This window comes from Cyprinodon tularosa, unplaced genomic scaffold (genome assembly GCF_016077235.1).
Source record: "Cyprinodon tularosa strain WSP-4 unplaced genomic scaffold, ASM1607723v1 ctg15, whole genome shotgun sequence".
Lineage (NCBI taxonomy): Eukaryota > Metazoa > Chordata > Actinopteri > Cyprinodontiformes > Cyprinodontidae > Cyprinodon > Cyprinodon tularosa.
This window is the reverse complement of record NW_024038331.1, coordinates 83,020-110,988: the sequence shown is the minus strand read 5'-3', so window position 1 is coordinate 110,988 and position 27,969 is coordinate 83,020. Positions and strand designations below refer to the sequence as shown.

At 37.3% G+C, this 27,969-nt stretch overlaps 2 protein-coding genes across 3 annotated transcripts; both read right to left on the bottom strand.

Moving 5' to 3' along the window:
* Nucleotides 1-24: 24 nt before the first annotated feature.
* Nucleotides 25-4,911, bottom strand: LOC119779591 (heterogeneous nuclear ribonucleoprotein R). Of its 2 annotated transcripts, none has more exons than XM_038279268.1 (11): nt 4,670-4,911; nt 3,700-3,860; nt 3,469-3,587; nt 3,279-3,386; nt 3,058-3,171; nt 2,617-2,793; nt 2,286-2,421; nt 1,980-2,185; nt 1,754-1,903; nt 1,551-1,672; nt 25-1,464 (listed from the first exon to the last, which is right to left on the bottom strand). In XM_038279268.1, exons 2-11 carry the CDS (start codon nt 3,854-3,856, stop codon nt 858-860), a joined length of 1,896 nt encoding a protein of 631 aa, XP_038135196.1. In that variant the 5' UTR covers nt 3,857-3,860; nt 4,670-4,911; the 3' UTR covers nt 25-857. The 2 variants fall into 2 exon arrangements, with proteins under 2 accessions (XP_038135196.1, XP_038135194.1); XM_038279266.1 differs by having other exon boundaries at nt 4,740-4,911.
* Nucleotides 4,912-6,457: 1,546 nt separating this feature from the next.
* LOC119779671 (ATPase inhibitor A, mitochondrial-like) lies at nt 6,458-9,278 on the bottom strand. The gene is made up of 3 exons (XM_038279425.1): nt 9,108-9,278; nt 6,826-6,938; nt 6,458-6,739 (listed from the first exon to the last, which is right to left on the bottom strand). Exons 1-3 carry the CDS (start codon nt 9,177-9,179, stop codon nt 6,598-6,600), a joined length of 327 nt encoding a protein of 108 aa, XP_038135353.1. The 5' UTR covers nt 9,180-9,278; the 3' UTR covers nt 6,458-6,597.
* Nucleotides 9,279-27,969: the final 18,691 nt, after the last annotated feature.

The following is a 27,969-nucleotide window of genomic DNA, read 5'->3' as shown; positions in this document are numbered from 1 at the left end:
TATAGATCAAATCACAACACTGAGTTTGAGTTTCTGACAATGGACTGATGCTCATCTGAGTTTTATTGAAACGGAACAAACGTAAAAGTTATAAATACAAATAACATCAGAACAAACTGCTATGGCTCTTAAGGTAAGCCAAACCAATTTCTACTGGGCAAGTTGAAAGAAAACATGGAAGTTATGTTATCAGTTTTAAAAAAGAAAACACAATTTAACTATTTCTAGAAATGCTAGGCGTACACTTCGGACGTTACAAAACTTTTATTCTTTTCTCCTTCGGGCAGATTCTTTTCTCCACCATTGCAAAAAAAAAAAAAAAAAAAGAATACGAAGCTCTAACCATATGCATTTATTTACAAGCATGATCCTAAACTACTATAATAAACCACAAATTAAAAAGGAGTACAAGAAGGGGAAGGGAAAATGGGAGCATGGACAAGAAACTTCCTGCAAGATCATATGTTGTATTAATGTCCACCCAAAATTTGGAGAATGAATGTCCTTTTTTTTTTGTCAGTGTTCATTGTTGGCTTTAAAACAACCAGGAACAAAAATTTACAATAAAATTGTACTGATTTTTTTAAAGATGTGTCCCAATGTAACCGCAGGAGTGAGAAATGACCACAACGGTTACGTTCATTTCTTCAGCCAAAAGGATTTCCAGCCAATCGTCTTGAGCCAATTCTGCAGTCTGTCCATTTTTCTGTGATATATGTATATACAGATATTTTTCATGAGGGATGAAGAATAAGAAGAATAAAAAGTCAATCAAAAATCGTGGCCAATCTCCTTTTTTTTTTCTTTTGTTGTTTTCCTCTTTTTTTTGTGTTGTTGCCAAATACCTTTAGGTGCATCTACTTCCACTGTTGCCCATAAGAATCCTGTGAAAACTCCAGGGTGTCATTACTGTAACCATAGTTACCGGAATAGTCGGCCCCTTGCTGCAGGGGCTGCTGGGCGATGGGCTGGGACCCCCAGTTCTGTTGGTTGTTGGTCTGGCGGCGCTTGGAGTCAGGCTGGTTAAATACGTCGGCCTTCCTCTTTCCGCCAACGTTGCCCCCGCGATTACCTCTGGCACCGCGAGGACCACGGCCCCTCTGAGGCTGGAAAGGTACTCCCCGTCCTCCTCGTGCCCCACGAGGACCACCGATAGGTGGCCCTCTTTGAGCGAAACCTCCACGACCTCGTGTTGGAGGAGCCCCACGAGCCCTTGGTGGTGGAGGCCCACCCCTACTGGGGCGGGTACCACGGCTTCTCATGCTGTACATATCTTCGTAGCCATAGTAAGGGTCCTCATAGCCACCACGATAGTCATGATAGTCATAGCCATAGTAGTCATCATAGTAGTCCTCATAGCCATAGTAATCAGGAGGATAAGCATAGCCCCCCCTGCCACCACGACCCCTTCCTCGGCCAGGTGGTGGCATGCGAGGAGGTGGGTAGTAGTAGTAATCATCATACCTGTAGAAAAAATAAATAAATATATATATTTGATTAGTCACACAAACGGTAACACAGCTGACCAATTATGTGACCTTCTTACTCACCCGCCACCCCTGGGAGTCTGGCGAGCTGCCTGACGTTCTTTTCTCTTCTTATCTGGTGGCTTTGCCAAGACTATCTCGATTTCCTCTCCTCCAAGTTCCTTACCGTTCATCTCTTCCATAGCCTGATGTTGAGAAAAGTTAACTATAAATAACTGAGAATCATTATATTTGCATCATTTATACTTAAAAATAAAACCACCCACCTTTACAGCAGCATCCCTATCTTCAAAATGGACAAATGCGTAATCTTTCAGCTTTTTCACTCGTTCTAATTTCCCAAACTGAGAAAACGTTTTCTCAAGCAGCTCCTCAGTCACAGACGTGGCCAACTTTCTCACAAAGAGCACTTTAACCTGTGAATAAGGTACAGCTTGTCAGATCATGATGAACAAAAGGCTGGGAATGGAGATTAAAATGTGGACTGCTCACCTTTGCCATGACCTCTGGGTCAGGCTCTGCGACGGGGTCAGCCCACTCCACTGTAACTGGGTTTCCCCAAACTTTGACCTTGCCACTCATTAGGCGGCGGCGGGCCTGAGCTGCAGACTTGTGATCCTCATACTCAAGGAAACAGAAGCCACGGTTTTTCTTCTTGTCATCTGGCTGGTGATACAAGATCACATCCTGCAGTCCCTCTGCAAGATAATTTTACAAAATCTCTTGTTAAGAAAAAATACATTTTATAGCTCCTAATTAGATAGCAATAAAAGAGCTTTCTTTACAAGTGAAACAAACCTGTAACTTTGCCAAAGTCTTCTAATATACTGTCTCTGGTCTTATTCTTTGGAATCGATCCAACAAACAGGCGATTGTTTGCAACAGATATACACACTCCCAAGTACTTTCCAGGGCGGATTTCATGATTATCGCACTGTTAAAGAATCCAAGAAAACACATGTCTTCAACGTTGGTAGAAAATCCTACCTAAAGTACATTTTTAATAAAAGACCAAAGTACCAGAACAGAACCACGCAGAATGTGGTGTAATTATTAGTAAGGTTATTGATATGAGAAAAATTTGCATTTTTAGATGACAATATTACTTGCTTTGATTGTGAATACTTACAAGCTTCACAGCCTTTTGTGCATCATCCTTGTTGCAGTAAGTTATGAAAGCATAACCCCTGTTCTGACCAGACAGAGGGTCCATCATTAACCTCAGGTCCCAGATGGGACCAGCAGACTCAAAGAGTGGCACAAGCTCATCTTCATATAAATCCCTGGGGATTTTTCCAACAAACACCTGAAACAGGAAAAAAAACAGAAAAGAAAAAGAGAGACAGATTTAAAGCTTTGTTTATAATGCGTAATACGACACTGAAAGCATTTTATATATATATACATATATATATATATATATATATATATATAAAAAAAATAAATACATCTAAATTTTGATTGCTCAGTTTATCCTTTTTCGATCTGATGCTGAGCAGTACTTGCACTAGACAAATACAACAAGACTGACTATTGTATTAAATCTTTTTTTTTTATTCATGCTACTTACCTCAGTTCCAATCCCCGGTTGCGATCCTGTGAACACACTCTCAGGGGGAGGACCTCCGTACTTCCTCTGTCCCGTAGTAACATCCAGGGTGTAGCCTGTCCGCTCCAACAAAGCCTTAAAACACGCAAAAAATTATAAACAATAAACCATATCTTCAAGAAATGTATATTCAATATACTCTTGGGCTTCTACATTAGAAATCCAACAAAACTGCCAATTACCTTGATTTTAGATTCATCTGGACCCTTAGTTGACTCTTGGACCTTGCTTCCTTGTTTTTCACGCTGCCTATATGTCTTCATGACTCCACAAAGGAAAGCACTTTTATTCTACAGAGGAATAAAAAAAGACTGATTAGTATTGACAGCACTCACAAAAGCAAAATAATTGCTGCACCAACCAAACAGGTACCTGAACATGGGATAAGTCGCTTTCTTTAAACTGCTGCAGCACAGTAAGTGCTCCCTCTTCGTTGAATTCTCGTAGCGCATCAATAGCCCTTTCATCCAGGTCAGCATATGCCACCAACCCTGTAATGAAACTGCATATTAGCTACCATAATCAGTGGAGCATATAAAAACATACACTTGAAGGGCAGCTATTTTTGTTTGAGATTTATATGCCATGGCTGAAATCATCCACCTGTCTGGAAGATATTATCTAAACTTTCAGCCACTTTCTGGGGGAGCCCAGCATCAAGGAGAGTTTGGTAGTTTTCCGTATGTGTTGTCGTCACATCCATGGGTTCTTCTTCCTCCTTTGTAACAGCAGAGCTGCCATTCACCTCAGCGGCGGCCATTCTTCTGTAAAAAACAAAGAAAAAAACTGAGAGGTTGGCTCCCATTATAATATAATATATATTATAATGGGATATTATCAGAAATTCATGCAGATACAACTAAGACAGCAATGTTTCAGTTTAAAATTGTGGTCTAATTATATCTAGCTTGATATATACATTTAATACTTAGAATTCATATCTCATCAAATGGTTGCATGCTGCTCACAAACTCAAACAATTAACCTTATTAATATCCCACAAAACTACTGAAAAAAGTAAAATATCCGTCACTGAACTTGAAATAGATCTGAGTTTAACAAAAAGAAATCCAAAACAATATAGGATCTTAACACACCTACAGTATTTTAAATATTTATGGTTCAGATTCTTAGAAAAAAATTAGGGTAAAAAATAAAATAAAAAATACTATGCCTTTATAGTTAAACACCATAAGCAGTGTCCAATAGTATTTCGTTTTTATATTACTCAACAAGTCTGGGATTTTCGGGAAATTGTACCAAAAAGGGTTTAAGAAGGTTAAACAACGTGGTATGGTTTCTGTTTCGGGTTAAAATAGCCCGGGCTCACACAAATCTCCGGCAACTACAGTCCCGCCCCCTTCACATGCAGTCAGCGCCAAAGCTAAATGAAGAGCTACCTTATAACAACCCATTATAGGGATTTGCTAGCTACAGTGCATAATTATCACCTGCAAAACATTTTCCAACCCTTTTTCAAAACATAAGTAACATTTACGTCTATTTCTCCTTCTTCTGAAAACAGAATCAGTAGCTTGCTCTTTGGCTAGCTATGGAAGCTAACAGGCCTCACCGTGCCGAAAGACTCCCTCCACACGCCAGACACACAAAGGGCGCAAAAACAGCTAGTTAACAGAACTCACCGGCTAATTTCGGACAGTCAACCGCAACGTAGTTCGGGACGTAATTTTTTTAATATATTTCGTACGAACCAAATCAACAGAAGGACTAGCGTTTGTTCCGAACCCACGAGACAATTTTCCAGACACCAACGGTCTCGTCGTCGGCTCGCCCGAACAACGCAACCGATCACTACTATCGCGAGATTTGGAACGAGAATTCATGAAGGGCAACGGGTGGGGTGGGGATTGATTTTTTTTTTTTTTTTGGAACAATACAGGCGCCCTCATGTGGTCAGTAAAATATATTACAGTGTAACCATCAAACCAGGCAGCTGTCAAAAAGCCTACACGTAAAAACTAACAATAATACACGGGTTTAAAGCTTAAAACCTCTTCAGTACATACTTTAGGGTGGAAGAACTCTACATTATATACATGGGAATGTAGATTTTATAACAAATAAAGTGTGTCTGCTCAAATGTATTTTAATATTTGAAAAAACTGACAGTGTTTACTTGTCAGATCTGAGTGTTTGACATTTCTATTCTAGGAAAGCCTTTTATAAACCGTTTATAAGAGTCTTCATTTAAGGAATTAAACTTTTCTGCAAAGCCTGAATATTGTTTTGTATACTGATGTTTGCAAGTATGCAAACATTTTACAGACTGATAAAAACATTGTTTAGCTAAAATCAAAGTGATATTTAAATATGGATTGCATAACTAAGCTCTAACATTACCAACATAAATATTTTTTTATAATGTATTGTAAAGTATACCACATTTGTACCATGGTTTGTTAATGAATTAAAAATCTTGTCAGACTGGTAAACATTTAGACTCCCTTCTTGTGTTTATTTATACAAAGCTGTGCAGTTATATGGAAAAGAAAGGGTGGGCTTTTTGTTGTTGAGTTTTTACAGCACTAGTGGCTCGTTTTTCTGACAGGAAAGGAGGTATGAGAGAGGGGGAGAATATGCAGCAAAGGACCACAGGCCTGATTAAAACCTGGGTCAGCCACATCGAGGACTAAGGCCTCCATATATGGGTCGTGCACACTAACCGCTGTTCCATCTGTGTGCCCACATGGGTGTGCTTTCAATTTGAAATTACAGCATAAAAAGGGAACATATTAAGGAATGGATCAACTTATACTGGGGCAATTTATTGTAAATCCCTTTATTGTCCCACAATGGGGAAATTCCCTGTCTGTATTTAACCCATCTCCTTGGGTAGCAATGGGCTGCCATTGTACAGTGCACAGGGGGGCAGTGTGGGGTTAAGGGTTTTGCTCAGGAACCCAGAGTGGAGGCTGTGGGGATCAAACCAGCTACTTGCAACCTTCTCAGAGAAAAAGCGCACTGCTCTAACCCATTAAGTGGAGTGGTGGCATAGTGGTTAGAGCATAGATCTTGGAATCCTGAGGTTGTGAGTTCAAAACCCCCTCGAAGACCTGCCACTCTGGGTCTCTGAGCAGACCCCCCGATAACTCTGATGGCAGCCCACTGCTCCCTAAAGGGGATGGGTTAAATGCAGAGGTAAATTTGCTCTAAAATGAGATCAATAAAGTTCTATTATCATTTTTATTAGGATGTAAAAATAAGAATTTATTTTAAACCGCAAGAACATCTGTTATCCAGCTGATGAGACATGGATGAAAGCAGACTATTTTGTTTATATTTTTGTACATATAAAACTATTTTCTAATTCTAAAAAAAAAAAAAAAAAAGCTGACAATTGTACATTTCAGGAAGATGAATCACTTTATTGTTTCAGCCCTTACAAAGAGGTCAATATAACATCACGACCACATGATCTGCCTCCAACAGCAGAGGAAACTAGTGATATTCAGGTAATAAATGACAGCAGGCCCCTCTGACTCAATCATCATGTGACAGCTTTCTGATTTTGCCCTTGTGGCGGTCAATTTCTTTTTGTAGGCGTTCAATCTCCTTCTTGTGATGTTCAATCTCCTCTGCATGATGCTTCCTCAGGGCCTCCAACTGCTCTCTTTCCCTCTCCCTGCAAGCAAACAAAGTGCAGAGGGTTCAGAAACTCATCCGACACAGAAGCCTGTGAGGTTACTACTGAAGTCTCCAGGGTTCCACCTAAAGTATCGCTCCTCTTCTGCTGCTTCCCGCTTTCCAAACGCACCCCCTGCTGACCTCACATATCCTCCGCCTCCTCCACCTCTCCCCGCTCCTTTGCCCAGCTCACCAAGCTGAAAGATAGAGAAAAAAAAAAAATTTATAATTTCATGCCATACTTAATTATTTCTCATCATACAATATGTAGGGTCCCCATTCCTTTAGGGATGTCTCTTTCAATTTTGCCTTTTAAAGCACAGTAATGATCTTTATTGTGTTGAAATGTGAACAGTTAAGTTTTTCAGACCTTGCAGTAACTTTTTAAGCATGCTAGATTACAATTGACTTCATTTAAAAAATTTCCATCGAGCAAGATGATATTAAAACTGTCTTCTTCAACTTGTGTCGAACTGCATGTTAAAATGGCCATTAAAATACTATCCAATCAAAGCAAAAATAAAAACCTGACACTTTCATTGTTGCCAATATTCAAAACAAACAAACTGAAAAACGGATTCTTAACAACCTATCATGCTCCAAGTAGGGATGGCTCACAAGGACTTTTTCACAATATTAATTGATGCTTTCTGTGATAAAGATAACCCTTTTTAGAAAACTGTATGAGCTTGAAGGAGTCAAAAAAACAAATACGACTCTAAAACATGTAATTTTTTAGTCACCAAATGCATAGAAGGGTAAGTTTTTAATCTCCAAACTACAAATTATCAGATTGATCGATATCGATCAACATTCTCATGCGGGTTCTCATACTCTCAACAGGAGAGCAGCAAAATGCAAAAATCGCAACAATACTTTTATGAATTGGAACTAAAAGTTGTCCTGATAAAGACAAAAAATCTAAACAAAATAATTTTTTTCCCCCACAAAAGCAATTAATGCCTTTCACGCAGTTTTAAAAAGGGGCCTTCACTTTATGTGGGTGCGATGGGATTTATAGAGATTTTTCCTATAATCCCGCAGATTAAACTTAGGATAAGCAGCAGGGTATGTATGATCAACAGTATTGCTTTGCACTTTACAAAAATTGGAATTCTGCTGTGCCCACATCAGATAAAACAATTAATTGATCCACTTTGTATGTGCAGTGTTATTATAGTTTGGTGATCCATGATAAAAAGTTAAGACATTGAAGAAAAATCTTATCTTAAGAACTAAAAAATTAAAAATCTTGTTTTAAAATCTTTCATTTTTAAAGTTAAAATTCATGCCGATTCATGCATGAATCGTGGACAAAGCAGTCAGGGCTTTTCAGACTGAGTGCAACATATGCTGCCCTTCCCGAGGGTCAAAGTCACGGAGGTCAAGGCGAGACAGGTGGACCTTTTTACAGCCGATCAAGCTGAAAGCATGCAGACAGCAGGAGAGCTGCTCTGTGCATGCTTATTCAAACGTGCCCCAGTCCAGTCAGACCTTTTCCATGTCTGGGTGGACGCCTCTTATATTATCTGCACACGTGTTAGTGACTTGTTGATCAAAGTCCAACTTGAATTTCAAGTCATGTATACCTTATTCTGGAGATCAATACCACATGCTTCTTATTTCCAGTTCCTCATATCTTTGCCAGAAAAGAAACATCTACTGGATGGAAAAAAAAAAAATGGCAGCCTTGATCAATGGTCATGCTTTGACCCCCCCCTACATTTAAGCAGGGGTCCTGTCTGCACAGGAATTTGTTTTTTTATTTTTAAATAAAGCTGCATATTTTAGTTAGCATTTTGCTTTTGCCTTTAAAGATGCATTCTTAATATTAAAAAGGGAGATTTAGCTGCAAAAGACCTGATCGTGCAATCCTGCCTGGAATTGAATCAGACTGTTTGGGGGAGGGGCCGCAGAAATGTGTGTCAGAGGTGGGGAGCTAAACCAAAGCTATGCAAGCTACTCTAAGGTTGTAGGTTTTACTGTGTTTAGTGGTAATACACAAAATATATTGTTTAAATTTAACGACCAAAGTGCCAGGTTATAAAGAATTTTTATAAAGTTATAAAGAGATTTGTTAAAAGGTCAAACTTGTCTACAGTTAGCCCATATTTAAACGACGGCATAAAACGTTAAATTAAAACGTCAGGCTCCGATAGTTTAATAAAAAAAACTAATTTTAACCAAAAGTTGAATCTCTCAGTCAAAACTAAATTTGTATTTCAAACTTAATAAACCGAACGCAACAAGAGGAGCGTAAAATAAATGTCCAATCAGCATAGTGACTGTCTTTGTTGTGTGAATGGCAGATAAACTAAGGAAGCTAATGCTAATATCATGAAAAAGTCACCAATCCGCACGTTTACCTGGTCAGACGACAGCCTGATCTGGGTGGCTATGCACCTCTGCAAGTTTCCCCTCAGAAACAGTCGCGCCATAACCTGTCAGATACGATTTAAGTACTGCTTAGAAAGACGCTGAAGCCTCGTCCCCTCAGAAAACACCAACTTCTGGTCAAAAAAGCGGAAATTTGAAGTAAACGTCTCGAACTGGGCGTGGAAAAACAAACTGAGGAGAACGTGCGTGCTCGACACTGCCATCGCATGGTCAGGGGGGAGAACTACAACAGAATATAAAATGTTATAGCAAATATTTGAATGTAACTTAATATGTATGGAAGAAAATACATGATACCAAAAAACAAAAAAAGAAATTGTTCTCTTAAGTAAACATATTTAGAAAATGTACATTATTTGGCAAGAAAATATTTTCATTTTACTTGTTTTCTTAATGTGGTATATACAACAATTGGTATTCTATGTAAAATGGAACCACTAAGATTCATTGATTTTCTATAAATATATATTTTTACGAATATATATGTTGGGCAAGGAAGTCAGCTGTCTGAAACCCCTTTGCTTTAATGACAGCCGCAGCTCTTTTGCAGCATGTCCAAAGCAGCATTTTGCAGCTTTTTTGGCCAATCATAATTGGAAATAGACCAAGCTGTGTCAGGTTGGATGGATAGCCAGTGTGGAAAATCTTTCTTAAGACATGTCAGAGATTTTTTTTTAGATTTCCAGACTTGAACTGGGGCAACTGTATTGTAGCCTTAGCATCAGTCTCCACTGGAAGACAAACCTCTGCTCGGTCTCAGGTCTTTTGAAGCCTTTACCAGATTTACCTCTAGAGTTGTCCTGTGTTTAACTCAAAGCATTTAGGAGAATCTCTAATTTCATCTTATTCTTTAGTGGAATGTAAAAACTGTTTTTCCACTACACTACTGAACCCTCTCCATATGTATACATGGTTAGATTGCAAACTGCAAAAAAGAAAAGAAAAAAGCTTTATTATAGCTTTCCTCCTGCACTTATTGATAATGACTTAATTTGTGAAGTCCATATTACTTTGAGTTTTAGCTCAACTTTTTTTTGCAGTCAGATTCTCCCAAGCAAGGTGTATTGCCTTAGATGCATTTCTGCAGGTTCTCCAAAAGAAAACTTGTTCTCCATCAAGGATGGGGAAGAAGGTTATTGTTAGGGGTAAGACAGATGGACTAAATAAAAGAAAGTTCGAGAAAGAAAAGCCTGTTGCAGCTTGCAAAAGATTTAGACTGGGGCAGAGATTTAATTTTCACTCTAAACATACAACCAAAGCTAATCTAATAATTTAGCTTTTTTAATGTGTTTAGAAAGACCCATTCTAAGCACAAATCTAAAACCAACTGACTATTTGCAAAAAGCTTAAAGAATCGCATGTCACTCTTTATACCTAGAATTAAGCTTTATTGACGTTTAATTTTTACCATCTAAAATAGGAATTGCAATTATGTTGTCTTTTTTTCCCCTGTTCAAGCAATAATTCTAGTTTCCGGATCTTTTAAGATGTGGTTGATTCTTTTTTTTTCTGTTTAAACATTAAGAATTACTTGAGATGTATCGTAGATAAGATGGAAAATAGCCTTCTGTTTCTTTTCACATATTTGTACCTATGTCTGATGTCATTACACTGACGTTTGAAGCAATAGAAATTATATACGGAGGGTGCTTGTCTCTCAAGCACTAGATGAGACACTCTCAGTAACACAAAGGCAGGCTTTGCAATGCAAGCATTGGAGGTGGGTGTTCAGTACAGATGAGTCATGTTGGAGTTCCATTGATGAAGAGTACCCCAATGCCTGACAAAGCTTACCCCAGCACAGAGCTGCATGAGCTCACCATCCCTGACGAGCCCATTTTATCATCTGAATCCACAAGGGGTGAAGGTCGACAAGCCAGTGTTGGTGTGTTTTTTTTTTTGATGACGTGCTTCATTGTGTCAATCTATTAAACACAGCAATGACCCTATTGATGTGGAAGCACCTTGCTGCCCCACTGTTTTTTGTGGCATCCTTGGTCTCTTGATAAAAACAGGAGAAACACAAAGGAAAATAGGCTGAAGGCACAAGGGGAAAAAGAAACAAGAATTGGAGAAGTATTTGAGCTGTTATTTGCTCTTCTAGGTTTTATTTCTGACTGTTGGATGACATCTTTTCCTCAGAAGTAACAGGAAATGGCCAGAAAGAGGCAGTAGCAGCTCTGCAACAATTGGTGGCAGTGTGCGCTTACACAAAAGGAGAATTTATACTAGGAAATGCATATAAAATTAACTTAAATATTGACTGTTTGTCAATATGTTTAGTCACCCTTTGAATTATCTCTAAATCCTGCAGCCAAGATATGTTTTGCAAAGGATATCAGAGAGCAGAATAGCACAAACACACATGCAAATCAGTGTTTACCAATTTTACTCATGCAGTCATGATGAAAAGGATACATTTCTCCTAATATATGCTTGATATATGCATGAAAATGAGGCTTTATTATGAATATAATACAAATAAGAGTCAGTTAAGGTAGGATCTATGCAAAATTTAATCTATGATTGCACACTGAATGTGAGTGAACTAGTTTTTAATTTGCAATAATCTCTGTCATCTCTGCTTTTTCGCAGCTTTTTTAACAGGCATTTCTTTGCTATCTTTTTTCATCTATGGCCATACATGGACTTCCGGTGCGCAGTAGCCAGTTACCTAAATGCTGTCTGAGCTGCGCACCTCAGTGTTGCAAAAGGAAATTGCATGCTGTCAGCAGCACTAACTTGATCAAAGACAGAGTAAGGTCATACGGATGAAATAGAGGGATTTGATGCAATGGCCGTGTTTCATAATTTCTGCCCGCCAGTATGATCATTTAAATAATTTAAAAAATAATTCTAAGATTTATGCATTTTATTTAATTGACTCCACCAACAAAGCTTGTCCATTTTATATGCTATAGGCTCTACAAGTACACATGTTTTTCCATGGATAAGGCCTGTAGTCTGCTTCCTTGTGCTACAGCATCAATAATTTCACGGAACACCTCAACAGTCAGAAATGTAGTCATATCTGCAGGGAAAAACAAGTCCATACAATTTCTATGACTGAGCTCTTCTGTAAAGGATTTTAACATAAGATAAAAGGATGGTTGTGTTGTATTGATGTGAATGAAAATTTCAAATGCAGAAATCTGATTATTTTAAATAGTCAGATTCAAAGCATGGTGGTTTTTTTTAGATCTCTTAAGCTAAACCTTCTGCAAAACTTTTTATTTTGCATAAATACATTTATTCGATTCAATCAAATACAAATGATTGCACCAATCTGAATAATTCGGTGAGAGTTTAGTTGCGTAGAATAAACCCTGTTCAGTTCTCATCACAGTTTGTTTTATGAGCTGTGCTTTTCTCAGGGTCTGCTGGAGCTGAGATACATTGGTGTTAATAGCCATCATGAGCTGCCTGTTTGCTGCCTCTGTTGCCATGGTGACTACCAGAGCTGATAAAGGGGGTCCAGATCCTTTGTGTTCTCTGCATACAAGGTCCTTTCAATGCAGTTGCAGCTCAAATATTACATATCAATCCCACTTGCTTTGTTAGCAGGTTTCAAAAGACACATTTTGTAAAAATTGGTAATATACATATTATTACATTTGAAACAGCAAGATCATTTCAAAAATAAATACTTGCATCTAATCAGATTGGACTGCAGGTCAAGATTATTTGAAAAACAACTGAGTCTTGCAGCCATACTACAGGTACCAAACTTCTTTTATATCGCTCATTTTATACATAAAATACATTTAATGAAATATAATAGCGGTATTAGGGAAGCCTAATTAGTATTTTGCATAGTAATTTATTTAAGATCCAATCATTCTACATCAATGGCACTTATGGAAGTAATGAAGAAATTTGCAATGGAATCAACAATAGAAATGTTTTTTTTAGGTATATTCGTGGACCATAACAAGGCTTTTGAAACTAGAGATAACACTAATGTTCTACACAAACCCAGGAAGTATTGTATTAGAGGGGTAGCACATCATTGGGTTTCAAACTATTTAGAAAATTGAAAATAATAATTGCAGCTTAATGATTTAAAATCAGAATTATACGATATAAAGTGTGAAGTAGCTAAGTAATATTGATGGTACTGAAATTAATAGAGTAAAGGACGTTATTGGGTGTCTTGCTTAATGAAAATTGAAGTTGGAAATTACGTATAGATTATATCAAGGTAAAGCTTTTAAAGACAAATGCAATATTACACAAAGTAAATTATTTAAAGGATAGCAAAGTATTATACACTTCATATATCGCTATGATTGTTCCATGTCTAAATTATTGTGTAGAATGTAAAACACAAATTCAATAGTTTTCAGTTTAAAAAAACGAGCCATAACATTAATGACCCAAAAACACTATAGACGTGTAACGATCTGGGTTCTGTTGTTTTTCTTTAAGTTTTCTGTTTCAAGTTTAGCCAGGTTTTTCATTGTTTTCTAGCTTTGTTGGTGTGTCTGGATTCATTTAAGTTGCTTAGGTTTTTCTGTCTGTCTTCTGCTGCCTCCTTGTGTTCTTTTCCCTTGGCTTCCTCGTCAGCTCTAATCACACCTGTTCCCTATCAGCTCATTAGCTCTACCTTTGTTCAGTCAGCCATAAATACACTCCCTCTGCAGTCCCTCTTTGCTGGTTCCTCGTCTTACCTTTTCTCACCCTGGCTCCTTGATGGTTTTCCCCCTGATGTCTCCATGGTTCTGGTTTGTGTTTGATTTTTATGTCGGATTTTTTGGATTCCTGTTTTTGTTTAACATTTTTAAGTTGGATTTTTGGATACCTGTTTTTGTTGCCTGATCTCTCATTAAACCCTCCAAGAACTCACCTCTGCCTCTCAGCTTCTGCTTTTGGGTCCAAACAAAAACCTCAGAACCAAATCTTGACAAGATGGGCAACAAATACGCTTCTTCTATTAAAATTGTTTAATATTTAAAGCTTATTAACACATGTTACCAATGAACATTCAAAGAAATCTTTGAAAAAGTGAAAGCAATTATAATTTGGTGCTGAGATCTTAAAAAAAAAGTATTTGGAACAAAAGTGATGGAGCGCTGTGTTTCTGTCAAAGGAATCAGCTTACGGAACAATATGAGCAAAAAAATAATCAATATTTTATCTAAAAGGAAAATAAAAGTTGATATGCTAAGTGAAAATATCATTTATATGGATTGTGAAGAATTATATCAAATGTTATGTTTTAAGAATATATAGAAAATAAACCGAAAAGAAATACTCCAGTGTTGGAGGACATATTCTCAATTTCATTATCTTTTATTTTTGTTATGTATATTTTGATGTGCATTTTGTTTTTGTTGATTATCCTTTGTAACTGCAGTTCTTTGTAAATCTATTGCTTTAACATAACATACGATTCTTCTTCTTTGGGCTCCCTTTCTGTAAGGATTTCATACATTTTTAAATGCATTTTAATTAAATACATATTTTAAAAGAAAAATAATAATAAAAGATGTTATAAAATGCTAAATCATACCTTGTGATGACATAAGGATTAGGCAAGTAAAGATTAACTTTAATAGCAGTAATTATAGGTCCTTTGCAAGTGGAACTTTAATCTAAGAATAACAGCTAAAACTCAGTATTCTGTTATTTGTATAGAAGCTGTGGTAGGAAGGAAGAAAAGCAGGAGTTTGAAACTTATATGAATCATTGCTGTTAAAGCAGAGGCTCCTTTGGTGGTCTACTTACAGTTTATTTTTGCCCTTTGGTAAGCATTCAAGTAAATGATTAGTTTAGTGAGCATTTGGTATGACAAAAAGAAGTTAATATGCTTGAACGATATGTAGGAGTTTTAAGATTTTAGTTGTTACCACACCCCTTGATACATGGCTTCCCTGCATGTTTTCAAGCTAAAAAAAATGGCTAGAAAAGGTCAGAAAAGGAGCAAAGGAAAGATAGAATAGTGAACTCTTAGCTGCAATAGAGATTAATAAAAACATGCTCTTATATCTACAACCCAAACAGTTTGTTGTTGTATAAGTCAGGGTGGTTTTATAAAAAAGAAACCGTCAAAATCTTTTTTTTTTTTTTTTTTTTCATGTCTCTCATCTATGATGGAAATTACAAATCTCTCATCTTTCAAAGTCTGGGAACGTCCACAATCATTGGCTGACTAAATGCTTTTTCACCTCACTGCAGTAGGGCACAAAGTCTTTATGAAATACTTTTTTTTTATATGAAAAGCAATTCAGTTTTTGATGAAAAAAAGGGACAACAAAGCTTACATCCTCTAATAATAAAAACCTTGTGGGTATAACTAACTCACACCATCTAAATTACTTGAATGATTTTCTTTATTTTCAACTTTCATGGCCTAACTATAGGTGTCCAGGTGATTTTATGGTACAAAATGCCACTTTCCTTTGCATGGCTAATAAAAATGAAGACAGTCATTGGCTTCCCTCAGTGCAGTCGACTCATGGGGCAAGTGTACCATGGGAACGAAGTACTACACCCCAGGATTCCGCTCTCAAGAGCATGTCGGCATTTCGATGTGACGCACAAGCACAGCTGTAAACCTCCACAGCTGACTTCTTACCATTCACAGAAAGACCCACATTTAAAAGGAGGTCCATTTTCTCAATACACAAAAATGCTTTATTTCTTCCAATCAGGAAAGTAAGTGCAAGGAAATCAGAGGATGTGTGGGCAAAAGGGAAAGTCTTTATGTGGGTTTATGTATACGTTGCTTTTTAAAGTGCACGTGAGACCACTTCTTATCCTCTGCATCTCCTGTTATCAAGTTTGTACTTGAGTGTTCCTTGAAGATTATTTAAGTAGTCAAACACAAAGAAGTCCTGAATTAGAAATCGAGTGACAGCAGTTTAAGCATTATAGAGTCTTGCTTTTTGAGTCGTTACACTGTGACAGTTCAGCTTCATCCAAAACAAGCTGAGCTAGAGCTGATAATTATTTAATAAAACTACAACGACTATGATCAAGTTTTGAAGAACAGTTTAAAGCACTCAATGAAATTTTCAGAAAGGATGTACAATATTCAACGATCGCTAATTTTTTTTTTTTTTTTAGGCAGTTACACATTTACAACAACAGTGAGAGTTTGCTTGAACATTACAGAGCTGTCACTAAAATACAACAGTTAAGTAACTAATATTTTTGATTGAGGGATACTTTTCAGGGAGTTTTATCTTTATGATGGCAACTAGAAATAATTAGGCAAACAGAATGTAATAGTATGCATTGAGTCTAGAGAAATTTGGAAGACCCATTTGGTTTCAAGCTTTAAAGTGCTTTCAGCCCACATTAGTGCAGGACTCATGTAACTGTGGATAATGGTAAACTCTTACCAGCTTTAGCCTGTATCTTCGCAGTTTTTTGTAAGTGTTCAAACTTGTTCAAAATGGCACCTTTAGGAATAAGAATTTTTTTTACAAGGGTAAACCAGGGGTCTGCAATTGCCTTTATGAGTTGCTGGCTGATTTATATTGATTACCCGATGATACCACACAAGTAACTGTTTAATGTGCAGCATTTAATACTTCCAGAGGAGTGTTTGTCAGGGTTGGTGCATGTTGTAATGGACCCAAATGCAGGAGTAAACCTAAAGATTGAAGAGTATCCAGCAATGAGGAGGTAGAGCTGATTTTTTGCAGATTTAATTCAGACGTAGAAGTAACAGAAGGACAAATCCAGGAACCAAGGTAACCAAGAACTAGGAGATGCTAAGGAGAAACATACATGAGGAGTGAAGTAAAGAAGAGAATCCAGTCATGAGGAACTGCACAGGAGACATATATAGGAGACAGAACAAAGAATGGGCTAATCAGCTGATAGGGAGCAGGTGTGGATAGAAGTAACTGGAAGGGAGCTGGAGGAAAGGAGACCGGCACCAGGGGGAAACTGAGAATAGCTGAAAATGTCAACACTGTTTAATTATAACTAGATAAAACTAGAATGAGGCAAAAATGGAAAAGAAACCTATGACCAAGAAAACACAGAATGACATACCGTAAATCAAAGCAAACTAAAAACTCAAAAAGAAACCAAAATGTCCACAAAGGGCAGAATCATGACAGTGTTTTATCAACTCAAATGTTGTAAAAAAAAAAAAGTTAAAATTCAGCTTGCTTACATGCAAAGTCAATGGTTGATGAGCATCAAGGTGCATCAAAGCATTTTGAGTAGCAGGAGTAACGCTTGACGTGTCCAAGCAGCTGAAGCAGCGCCTCCTGAGTATCTGAGGCACGGGACACGCGGGACAGTTAGAGAAATGTAACTCTTGCTGCTCGATTCACAACATCAACCAATCAAAAAAATTGATCTGGGAGCTGGCAGGGGGGTGCTATGGTCGCTACGGTCACTTCTCTGAAATAGTTTATTAAAACCAAATTTAACTTAAAATGTCCAAACCTGTTGGCAAAATATGTTCACTTTTATTATTATGGTGCCTGCAGTTTGGATTAGTACATGAAAAACACCTTCCAGCCGCCGCTGCTGTTGAGGAGGATTTCCAGTGACAGAGCATCGCCGGTGTATGAGGTTTTCGTGCTGGTCTGACGGCAAATATAATATTTGAAGACAGAATCATAATCTTGATGAACTGACTGCAGAGATGAAGTTCTGTGGTGGACTTAAAAACAGATTCAAACTATTTTTAAACCACTTATAACAGCAAATATAGCAAAGCCGCTCTCTGCCACTGAACACAGGAGAAGCAGAAGCATCAGATGGATCTGTTCACACTTTACTGGATGTGCCACAGGAGAATCAAAGATGCACTTGAGGCGTGTCGGACCTTAATGTGTACAAGCATCAAAAATGAAGCAGCAGAAGATTTTTTGCTGCTTCTATCACTTACGGTCTGAACATAGCATTAATCATTTGTCACTGGTAAGCACTGAACGCTTAAGAAGGCAGTAGGTTTAAGTCAAGGTTGATTATTAAGAGGCTAATTCTTTAACTGCACACTGAACAAATTTATTTTGCTCACTTGTTGAAAACCAAACATTTTATTTCTTAGAAAACTTGAATATTATGATAAGAGAGTTAAGAAAATGTAATAGGTAATGTACTGTCAGTGTCACTATTCACTGTCGGTAAATAAATCACCAAATTCTTCAGGTAACCATATAATGGGAAGATTTTGTAGAAGAAAAGATGTGGACAGGCAAGAAGCAGACTACTGGTTATTGAAGCAAAGCCCAATTCCATGAAAGAGACAACATCAGAAACATCTTACCAAATCAGCAAAAGGACTGGTTGATGCTCTCCAGTCAAAAATACTGTTAAAAATATAGGTTAAGTTTTTATTTTATCTGGAAATCAAGGGTTAAAGGTCTGGATAAAGGCCAAAACACATCGAATCTGATTTTGTGTCTGAACTGACAGAAAAGCTTGATGGATGAGGTCTTGGTGTCGCTTATTGAAAGTCAATGAGGATGATCACACCCGACAAGATTTTACGTAAGGAGGCTTGCGTAGGTCCAACTGTGATAGACCCCAAGTCTATTTTAGTTAGACTACGCAGCAATCCAGCGGCAATTCCAAGGGTCTGACAGGAAGAGAAATGCAGTTACAAAGTGAAACACTTCCGCTTTGGGGGGAAATTACAAAAAAAATCTGTTTATCGCATGGGGAAGAAGTCAGTTTTGGAGTCACACATCGTGTATATAGCAAGAGGGACAGACAAGTGCAAAAACAATAAATAAAAGATTAAAAAATATAATTCTTTAACCATGATAGGAATTTAGGAAGACAGAAAACGGATAAAGTAGTGATCCTCTTTGAGAAAAGTGTTTATCAATCTCCTCGAGAAGAAAATTACTTCAGGAGGAAAAAACCTGATACAGTAAAATAGTGATCATCTTTGAGCCTCAGAAAAAAACTAAATGATGAGGCGCAGACAGAGCAGGTGAGTGTGGCATATCTCTCACCTCTTTATGAAAAAAGAAAAGCTTAGATAAACTCATAGATCGCATTATGTTCTTAATATTGGCATATGAACATTATCTGTTCTGGTTTGAGATGCTGTACAGAGTCGTTAAGTGGGACTTTTATGTAATGCGCCAGTTTTAATCTATTTATTTATTTTTAATAACTTTTCATAATTTGTACAAGTCAAATATGGGAAATCTGTGCAGATCTGCCCACCCTGCTTATTAGTAGGAGTCTCTCTTTGTGCAGTCAGTGTGACATGGAAAATAATCTGATCAGAGATTAAAAAGTCGTACACAGCCGGTGTGTTCAGGCCTTAATAGGCACAGAATCACAGTTGTGTCTTGTCCTTTGTGTAACGCTTCCATATTCAGTAATGATTTAAGGGCCAGGTCAGTTTTGGGAAACTTCCCCCCCCCCCCAGAATTAAATCATATTTTGGAAACTGTTTCTTTATTTTATTATATCTGCTGAAATTGACAATTGTTTGATGATCTGTAGCGAATTCTAAGTGAGACAAAAAAAGGCAGAAATCTATAAGGTTGCAAATACCTTTTTAAGATGTGACTCTCTTCTTCACAGCCGTATAATACTCATGGTTTGAGGATTGATGTTGAGTGTTGTTGTCTTTTTCCAAGTTTCTATATTTATTAATAAAGCCATTCTAGTTTATTTATTTATGCTGAACAAACTACATGACAATACTAGTCAAACATGATTATTTAATACATTTTTTGATGTCTTCTAACCTTTTAAAAACAATAAAACTATTCTATGCTACTGTCTTCATCCCCTGCATCTGAAAAAAATCACAGAGCATGCAATTTTTAGGTGTAATGTTAATATGAAAAATGTGGTCCTTACAAAGTGTGTTTCAACAACGCAAGCTTATAAGTCGCAATTTGCAAAATGTTAAGCTCTAATTTTGCATATATTTTTTTTAAAGGAATACTTACAAAAGTAGATTCGGTGTCACCTCTTTATGTCACGAGACTGACAGCTTGGCAATCGTGAAGCATCTGTGGATATTTGGATTATTTTTACCACGCTTGTCTTCCTTCTCTTTTTTCCTTTATCTACTCTGTATGTTCTGAACATAAAACGCATAATTTTTCATCATGCACTGCTTTTGTAGTTGTTATGATAGTAATTTTCCCTTTATGCCTGCAGAGTTACAGCAGAAGATCACGATTACAAGATTGTTTTTTTTTTCTTCCCAGTTTCATGTTCTTTAGGATCTGATGTTGCAGGGCTAAACCATCCAATTAGCAGGCAGCTTCAGCCTCCCTGTTTTCCACCAAGGTACTAATTAAAATTGAAATCCATGTTGTTGGGGAGCTGAGTTGGGAATTGTGTGCCTGTGTTTGAGAAATGGGATCTTTGGGATTTAGATTTTAATAGAAACAAACATAAATACAAAGATGCGGACTGCAGGCACCAGCTAAGAATTAATGTTATTATGCCTGAATTAATTTGGTTAACTTAGAAAAAGTTGAAAATGTGATACTTTGTACTGCAACTCCCATGCTTCTTGCTCTCTCTGGCACTGATCTTCATTACGCTTTTAAAGTCAACCTATAATCTGAGTACATTTTGCATTAATGTTTGGTTTTTAGTCTTTGTAAACCCTTCTGTGATCTAATACATTTAGATTAATTTATCTGTGTCTTTTTAAATCCTTTCATGTTACTCTCCATCCTCAGTTCCTTCTCCTAAATAATCTCTCAATAAAAATCTGTTAAAAAAGAGAATAACATACATTTTAATTTCATTCTACAAGGTTAAAGTATACAGTGAGGAATTTTTGACTTTTTGGACAATCTGGATTGTTTTGTCTTGCTTTCTTCTCTCTTCTTCTCTGTAGGCTCCCCCTCCCCCCCACCCCGGATTTTCTTGTAAGCTTTGTATAGGATTTCTGAAGAGGAATTCTGAAGATTGACCTAAAAACTATAACAACCAATATTGTTTTTCCATTTTTGGGTAAAACTTACCATACTTTTTGTCATGGTTCTGCCCTTTGTGGTCATATGTTTTCAGATACACTTTGATTTATGTCATTCTGTGTTTTGTTGGTCATTGGTTTCTTTTCCATTTTGTGTTATATTTAAGCAGAGTTGTATTTTTTGACTTACTCTCTGTTGACCCCTTGTGCCATTTTGTGTCATTCTAGTTGTTTTTTAGTTATAATTAAGCAGTATTGTAATTTTGAGTTATTCTCAGTCCCTGGTGCCAGTCTCCTTTCCTCCAGCTCCCTTCCAGTTACTTCTATCCACACCTGCTCCCTATCAGCTGATTAGCCCATTCTTTGTTCTGTCTCCTATATATACCACCTGTGCAGTTCCTCATGGCTGGATTCTCTTCTTTACTTCATTCCTCTTGTATGTTTTTCCCTAGCATCTCCTAGTTTTGGGTTACCTGTTTGTTACTCCTGGATTTGTTCTTCTGTTACCATCTACATCTAAATTAAACCTGCAAGAAATAATCTCTACCTCCTCAACTCTGTATTTGGGACCTCAACTAACTTCCACCAAACCTGACACTTTTATTTGAAATATCCTGATTTATATTATTTTATACTATCTAACCAGGTTCACGTGTTTTGTTACTCTATTCATTCCTACCCTATTAAGAATTCATGAAATGTTTGTATTGAGAAGTGCAATATGACATTTTTTTTTTTTACATTGCTTCCAAACAACCAGTTAGCATACATATAGCATTTAAAGGTTTACATGGAGGCATGGTGACCCTAAGATCCTGCTCAGTGATCTCAGGAGATTATGTTTCCCTTTCCTACTATCCTGTTCACTGTGAGAGCTGCATGCAAGATAAACTCCCAAATAAATGTTGTCTTTATAGATCCTTGACAAAACAAAGTTGACTGGTTGGGTTCTACATCAATATTAATGAAATAGTAATACATTTAACCACAACATATAGCAATGCAACCAGAGAGTAGAAAAAGAGTGAAACATAGTAAGTTGAATCCTTAATAATTCACAGTTTAGAGGGAGTGCTTTAGAAATTTCATCACAAAGATTCGCTGACCTGCTGACTTTAAAGAACTTGAAAGAACAAAGAGAGGCAGTTTAAAATTTGTCTGGGTACCAATTCTTGGGATTATTATTTTTTAGCTCAATAAATATAAAGAAATTGAATTATCCTAAAATTTGTAATGACAGATTATATTTTGATACATTTATTCTAAAAATTTATTTTACAGGGTGACAAGTGCTGGTTAAGATTCTCAGTCATCCAGGTCATATTTATTCCAAAATTATTAAAATTAAAACAAACCACTACACAGACCAATATCTTCTTTTTGACTCACACCACCCACTGGAAACAAACCTTCTGTCATCAGAACCATATAACACTTGGCCGAGCATGTCCCTACTAAAACAGAAGGGAAACACAAAGAACAGAGACACATCATAGATGCTATCCAAACCTGTGGATACCAAAACTGGGTGTTTTTTCAAATCAGCAAGGAAATCCAAAAGACATGAAGCAGAACATAACAGTGACAAGATAAAACGCAAAAACATTGCCATCCCATATGTTGCTAATCTCTGAAAAACTCGAGAAGATTTTCTCTGAACACAAAATTCCAGTACATTTCAAACCAAGCAAGACCCTTAAGGCCAATTTAGACTTCTGACGCATAGCCTCTACAACTGTCAAATCTGTCTCTGTGCTTAAAAAAATGTGTCTGACTACACGTCAGTTGGCCGCAAACCCGCGCACACCTCAAGTGGAAGTGCGCAGACAAAAAGCAGCTGTGATTGGTCCTTGATATGCCTTTCCAGCTAGCAGGGTGGTCGCCCTTCTCGATTCGGTGCCGGGGAGCGCCATTTTTAAAAACCAAGGATTATTAACAGCAATGGATAACCACAACGAAAGGTTGATCGAAGAGGTTCAGAAGTACAACCACTTGTACGATGTCTCAGACATATTGTTTTGGAAAATAAACACTGCCGGCACCGACGAAGAAGTTCTCGTGACCATCCGCCGAAGTTCTTGCGACCATCCGCCGAAGTTCTTGCGAGTTCTCGAATAGGCTCCCCTAGTGCTTTCGAGGGAAACTGCTGTGCGTCCCTATAAATTCCAGACTGACGTTGCAGAAGCATACCATTAACACTGGTTCATGACCAGACGCAAGCGACATTTGATGTGTGCAGTTGCAGAAGTATAATCCGCCCTTTAAGGCCAATTTATACTTCTGACGTATAGCCTCTGCAATTGTCAAATCTGTCTCTGTGCGTGAACACAACCCCCGCACATAGACTCTGCAACCATCGTCGCTCACCTCAAAAAAATCCTGTCTACACGTCGGACGGTCGCAAACCCGCGCAGGCCTCAAACGGAAGTGTGCAAACAAAGAGCAGCTGTGATTGGTCTTTGGTATGCCTTTCCCGCTGTCTGTGTGGTTGTCCTTCTCGATTCGGTGCTTTTTAAAAACCCAGGAGTAATAACAACAATGGATAACCACGATGAAAGGTTGATCAAGGAGTTTCGGAAGTACGACCACTTGTACGATGCCTCAGAAATGTTGTTTTGGAAAATAAACAATCCTGCCGGCGCCGCCGAAGAAGTTCTTGTAACCATCCGCCAAAGTTCTTGCAAGTTCTCGAATAGGCTCCCCCTAGCGCTTTTGCGGGAAACCGCAGTGTGTCCCTAGAAATTCTAGACCGACATTGCAGAAACATACCAGCAAAACTGGTTCACGACCAGACGCAAGCGACATTTGATGTGTGCGGTTGCAGAAGTATAATCCGCCCTTTAGACAAAGGCTAGTGCGTCCTAAAGTAAAAAACCCACAGACATAAGATGAGCGGCGTGGTGTATGCCGTTTAATGCAGTGAGAAATGCTCTGATCTTTATATTGGAGAAACCAAGCAACCTCTCCACAGACGCATGGCTCAACACAGACAGGCTACCTCCTCCGTAAAAGACTCTGGACCAGAATGTTTACATTTTGGACAAAAAAAAAAGGTGGTTTAAAAGGGGTGTGAAGGGAGTCGTTTATGTTAAGAGAAAAAATCTTACCTTAAACACAAGGGGTAGTCTCAGGTTCCAGCTCTCAAAAACCGACAACACAGCCATAGAGTTGTTTCCTTTAGCTATCATCCCATCAATTTGCAGGGTACCAAAACATTTCGCCTGGTCAGCCAGGCCAACAATGACCGTAAGGACTCCCTTTTCAGAGGTATTGGCCAGTATCGAGTATTACAGGCCAACAACGACCTCACCCATTAATAAAGGGTGGACCTTTTTTTCCCGGTGCAATTTGCATGTTCTATAAGCCATAACAAGGCTTTTGTTGGGCTACTCTATAAAGTCTGGAACTTAATGCTAATCCAGACATTTTGAATTGAGAAAGCTTTCTGGATGGGAAGGGAAATGTCTTTAAATTTGGAAAAAAAAGTCCTGTGGTTTGTTTTTTAACCTTTTTTGGAACGGGTTGACAAGCAAGATCTTTGTATTTGTGGGGCTCTTAAGTTTTATATACCACATGCATGTTCTTATTATTTCCAAGGATAAGAACACTGAATTAAAAAATGACCAAACATTAGACTGTAAGCACCGCATTAAAAAAGAAAAGATAGAAATAAGAGGAGCGAAAATGCAGAGAAGCTGTAAAATTCTCTCCAGCATTAGGTCTCTGCTAATTATCATCATCATTCGCACTCTGTGCAGACACTCACAGGGACGACTTGTGGTGGGAAAATAAATTAGAACAAAATAATCTAAGGAGCTAAAAATGTAAGCAAATGAAGCCAGAGGAAAATGGTGGATTTTATGCAATGATATGGTAGCTGTGAAAATGACACATACTTTACTGTATATTTGGTGAAGCACCATTTGTAATACGGCTGCTCTGCTCTCTGGTTGACCTCGCGAAATAAAGCAGGGCTGCACAAATGCATCATGTAAATCACTTTTTGACTTATGCCTTGAAGCAATATTATGGATGAATTAAAAGAAAGGGCAAGAAGTGATTAAACAGAGGAGCGAGAGTAGGAAAGGCATTATTGAAGATGAAGCAGAAAAAATCTAAATTTGCCTATCACTAATTTTAGAAACAACTCTGGCTCCTGCTAATTCTTCTTTTTTCCCCCATCACTCAACATCACAAGTCATTTTTCTCTTGGTAATGATGTGCCGCCCTTCGAAGGATGGAAATAGAACAGAAGGGAATTACACTTTTATCATCTTGAATGATTGCTGTTTTATGTTCCTGAAAATCACGCCTATATTTAGAGAGCGAGATGTTCGCCTGAGGCTTTAATGCTGCAGGAGTTCAACATCTTACTGCTGCATTTTGCATTTCCTTGTTGTACTCACGGATGAAGTTGTGTTTTTAGGCACTAGTTTGTGTGTGTTTTTTTTATGTATTTGTCTTCTCTATGTGAATATTGCATATGCATGGACTATCTGCTGGTACACCAGTCATGCTCCTTAGATGTTTGAGTTTTTTGGTTTATTTTTATGTCTCTGTTTCTTTCCTGTTTTTGTTTATCTGGCTGCTGTCATTGTAATTAGTTTGTTTATGGATATTAATTTTGAGTTCATTTTGGGAAGAGTACGTTGTGTCTTACATATTACAATTATTTGTAACATGTTTTTTCCCTATGTTTCTCTTTGTCTGCTTCTAATTATTCTCTCAGCTTCATAGATCTCTTCCAATCCTTGGTCTTAGCTGCTCCTCATCTGTTCTCCTTTTTCACTCACCTGGTTGCATTGTTTCCCTCTATCAGATCTGATTTTGTTCTTGAATTTTTTTTTTAACTTCTATGTCTGTGATGATTCATGATCTGTGTCCTGTTCAGTTATCCTTTTGCTTATTTTTAAGCTTTGTAAATCCTTCATACACGAGCATGTACATAAATATATATATATATATATATATATATATATATATATATATATATATATATATATATATATATATATATATATATATATATATATAATATATATACACTACGGGAGTTTGGTTCCAGGTGTTCGCGGATACACAAATACTAAATACCAAGGTGCAGCTATAGATATATAGCACCCTGAATAGTATTGCATAATCACCATAACTTTTGACTCCAATAAACATAGATATCTAAAGGATACGGTGCTCTTGAAGCTCTTTTTAATGTTTACTTTGGTTATCTGTTGTCTTCTTTTTGCTGTCTTGGACCATAAACCTTGATAATAATTGTGGGCATAGAGGACCAATGATTAACTCTCGCAGAGGGTGCAGTTTGTCCCCACAGGCTCTTCACTGCTCTGCAACCCTTTCTCAGCCAAGCTAATGCCACAGGAAACCCCGGAGTTTGAGAACAGTAAAACACCACAACACACAGGATTTTTTTTTATCTTTCTGTGAAGCTTGAAAGGTTGACATTGGAAGAAGGGCCACATCATTATATCTAGAAGGACAAAGCCTACAGTAAGTTGTGATAGTTGACATCTCCAGACCAACTTGCTGCAAAACAGACTGTTTGCAACATTTATTTCTGATTTTTAGAAATTGCAGAGCTGGACTGAAGGGGAAAGCCTCCTAAGGGAGCCTTTCCTTTGGTGCGAGCCAGGTGGGGCAAAGGAACCCTCCCTTTGCTGTGAGCCTACCATGCTTAGCTGCTGACTGCAGGAGGAAACTCAAACTTTCCGGAACAGACATGGTTGAGTTTCACTAGCTTTTTGTCAAGAGTTCAAATATGTTTGACTTGGAGCTGAACGATTTTTGATAATAAACTCATATTTTGAACGGAAGTTAGTAGGGTGCGTGTTTAAAAAAACCAAAGGTTAAAGGAGTTAGTCTTTAAGACTAACTCCTTTAACCTTTGGTTAGTACCAAGTTAAAATACATCAGAACTACCCTTAGTGAAGGAATGTACCATTTCCCAAACGGGGAAATGGGAATGATAGGAAATTTTATTTCGCGCTTCTCAATCCTCTTAAGACTCTTATCGCTGTTGCTTGGGCATCTCCTTCTATTGGACTTTTTCCTTCCAATGACCTTTACTAAACTATGCTTTTACTTTGGATGGATAACTCTGTTGAGACCCAGAATTCTTAGCAATACAATTTTATGGCTTAAAACTGCATATCAGTAGCTGTTTGCAGGACAATATCAAGTCAGCTGTCCACCTCATGTTTTGTATTAATCTTAACATGTTCATAACATCCTGAGTTAAAAATCGGATTGTCAAATGATTGTGATTTTTTTTATGTTTTTTTTTTTTTTTTTTTTTTTAGAAACTTGACCATAATCTAAGCAATAAAAAAATAAATAAATGCTTGGAATATATAATTCCTTGTAACTTATCTAATAACATATGATTAATTAATTTTCGGTTTTGAACTGGACTATTGGAATGAATGCATTCCATAAGGATATTCCTATTTCTCACATTAACACGCAAATAGTCATCAATCAGTCATGCAGTTGATGTCAGCCTATCATTTTCTCTTTTCTTTAATGCTTGTCAAAGAAGAGCAACAATAAGAAATTATGTATTTTCATGCTATGAATTAAAATTTTAAGATTTACATTAAATTATCCTCTATAACAGTACAAAATCATACTGACTGAATTGTATGCTTTTGTTCTTCATATCTTATTTTTTAAACAAATTATGTGTTATACTTTTTTTCTTTGTCTTCTTAAGAATAGCTTTAAATTCTATGAAATAAAAACGTCACAATTATTCAAAAGGCGCATTTCGATGGTTTTTGCTGGCTGTAAAAATTAAACACAAGTGGATCTGAATACATTTACCATCCTTCAAAATGGTTATTGCGCCCTTTTGTGCTACCTTTTTTCATTACACTCAACTAAACTTTGATATGGATGATATTTGATATGATACTGGATACAGCGCTGTACCAGAATTTAAC

Coding starts and splice junctions, on each gene's coding strand:
- LOC119779671 (XM_038279425.1), bottom strand. CDS start 9,179: ATGGCGCGACTGTTTCTGAGGGGAAACTTGCAGAGGTGCATAGCCACC. Junction 6,939..9,107: donor TCAGGCTGTCGTCTGACCAG/GTAAACGTGCGG, acceptor TCTATCTTTCAG/CTTGGTGAGCTGGGCAAAGG. Junction 6,740..6,825: donor GAAGAGGAGCGATACTTTAG/GTGGAACCCTGG, acceptor GTTTGCTTGCAG/GGAGAGGGAAAGAGAGCAGT.
- LOC119779591 (XM_038279268.1), bottom strand. CDS start 3,856: ATGGCCGCCGCTGAGGTGAATGGCAGCTCTGCTGTTACAAAGGAGGAA. Junction 3,588..3,699: donor AGATAATATCTTCCAGACAG/GTGGATGATTTC, acceptor GTTTCATTACAG/GGTTGGTGGCATATGCTGAC. Junction 2,794..3,057: donor AACCGGGGATTGGAACTGAG/GTAAGTAGCATG, acceptor TTCCTGTTTCAG/GTGTTTGTTGGAAAAATCCC.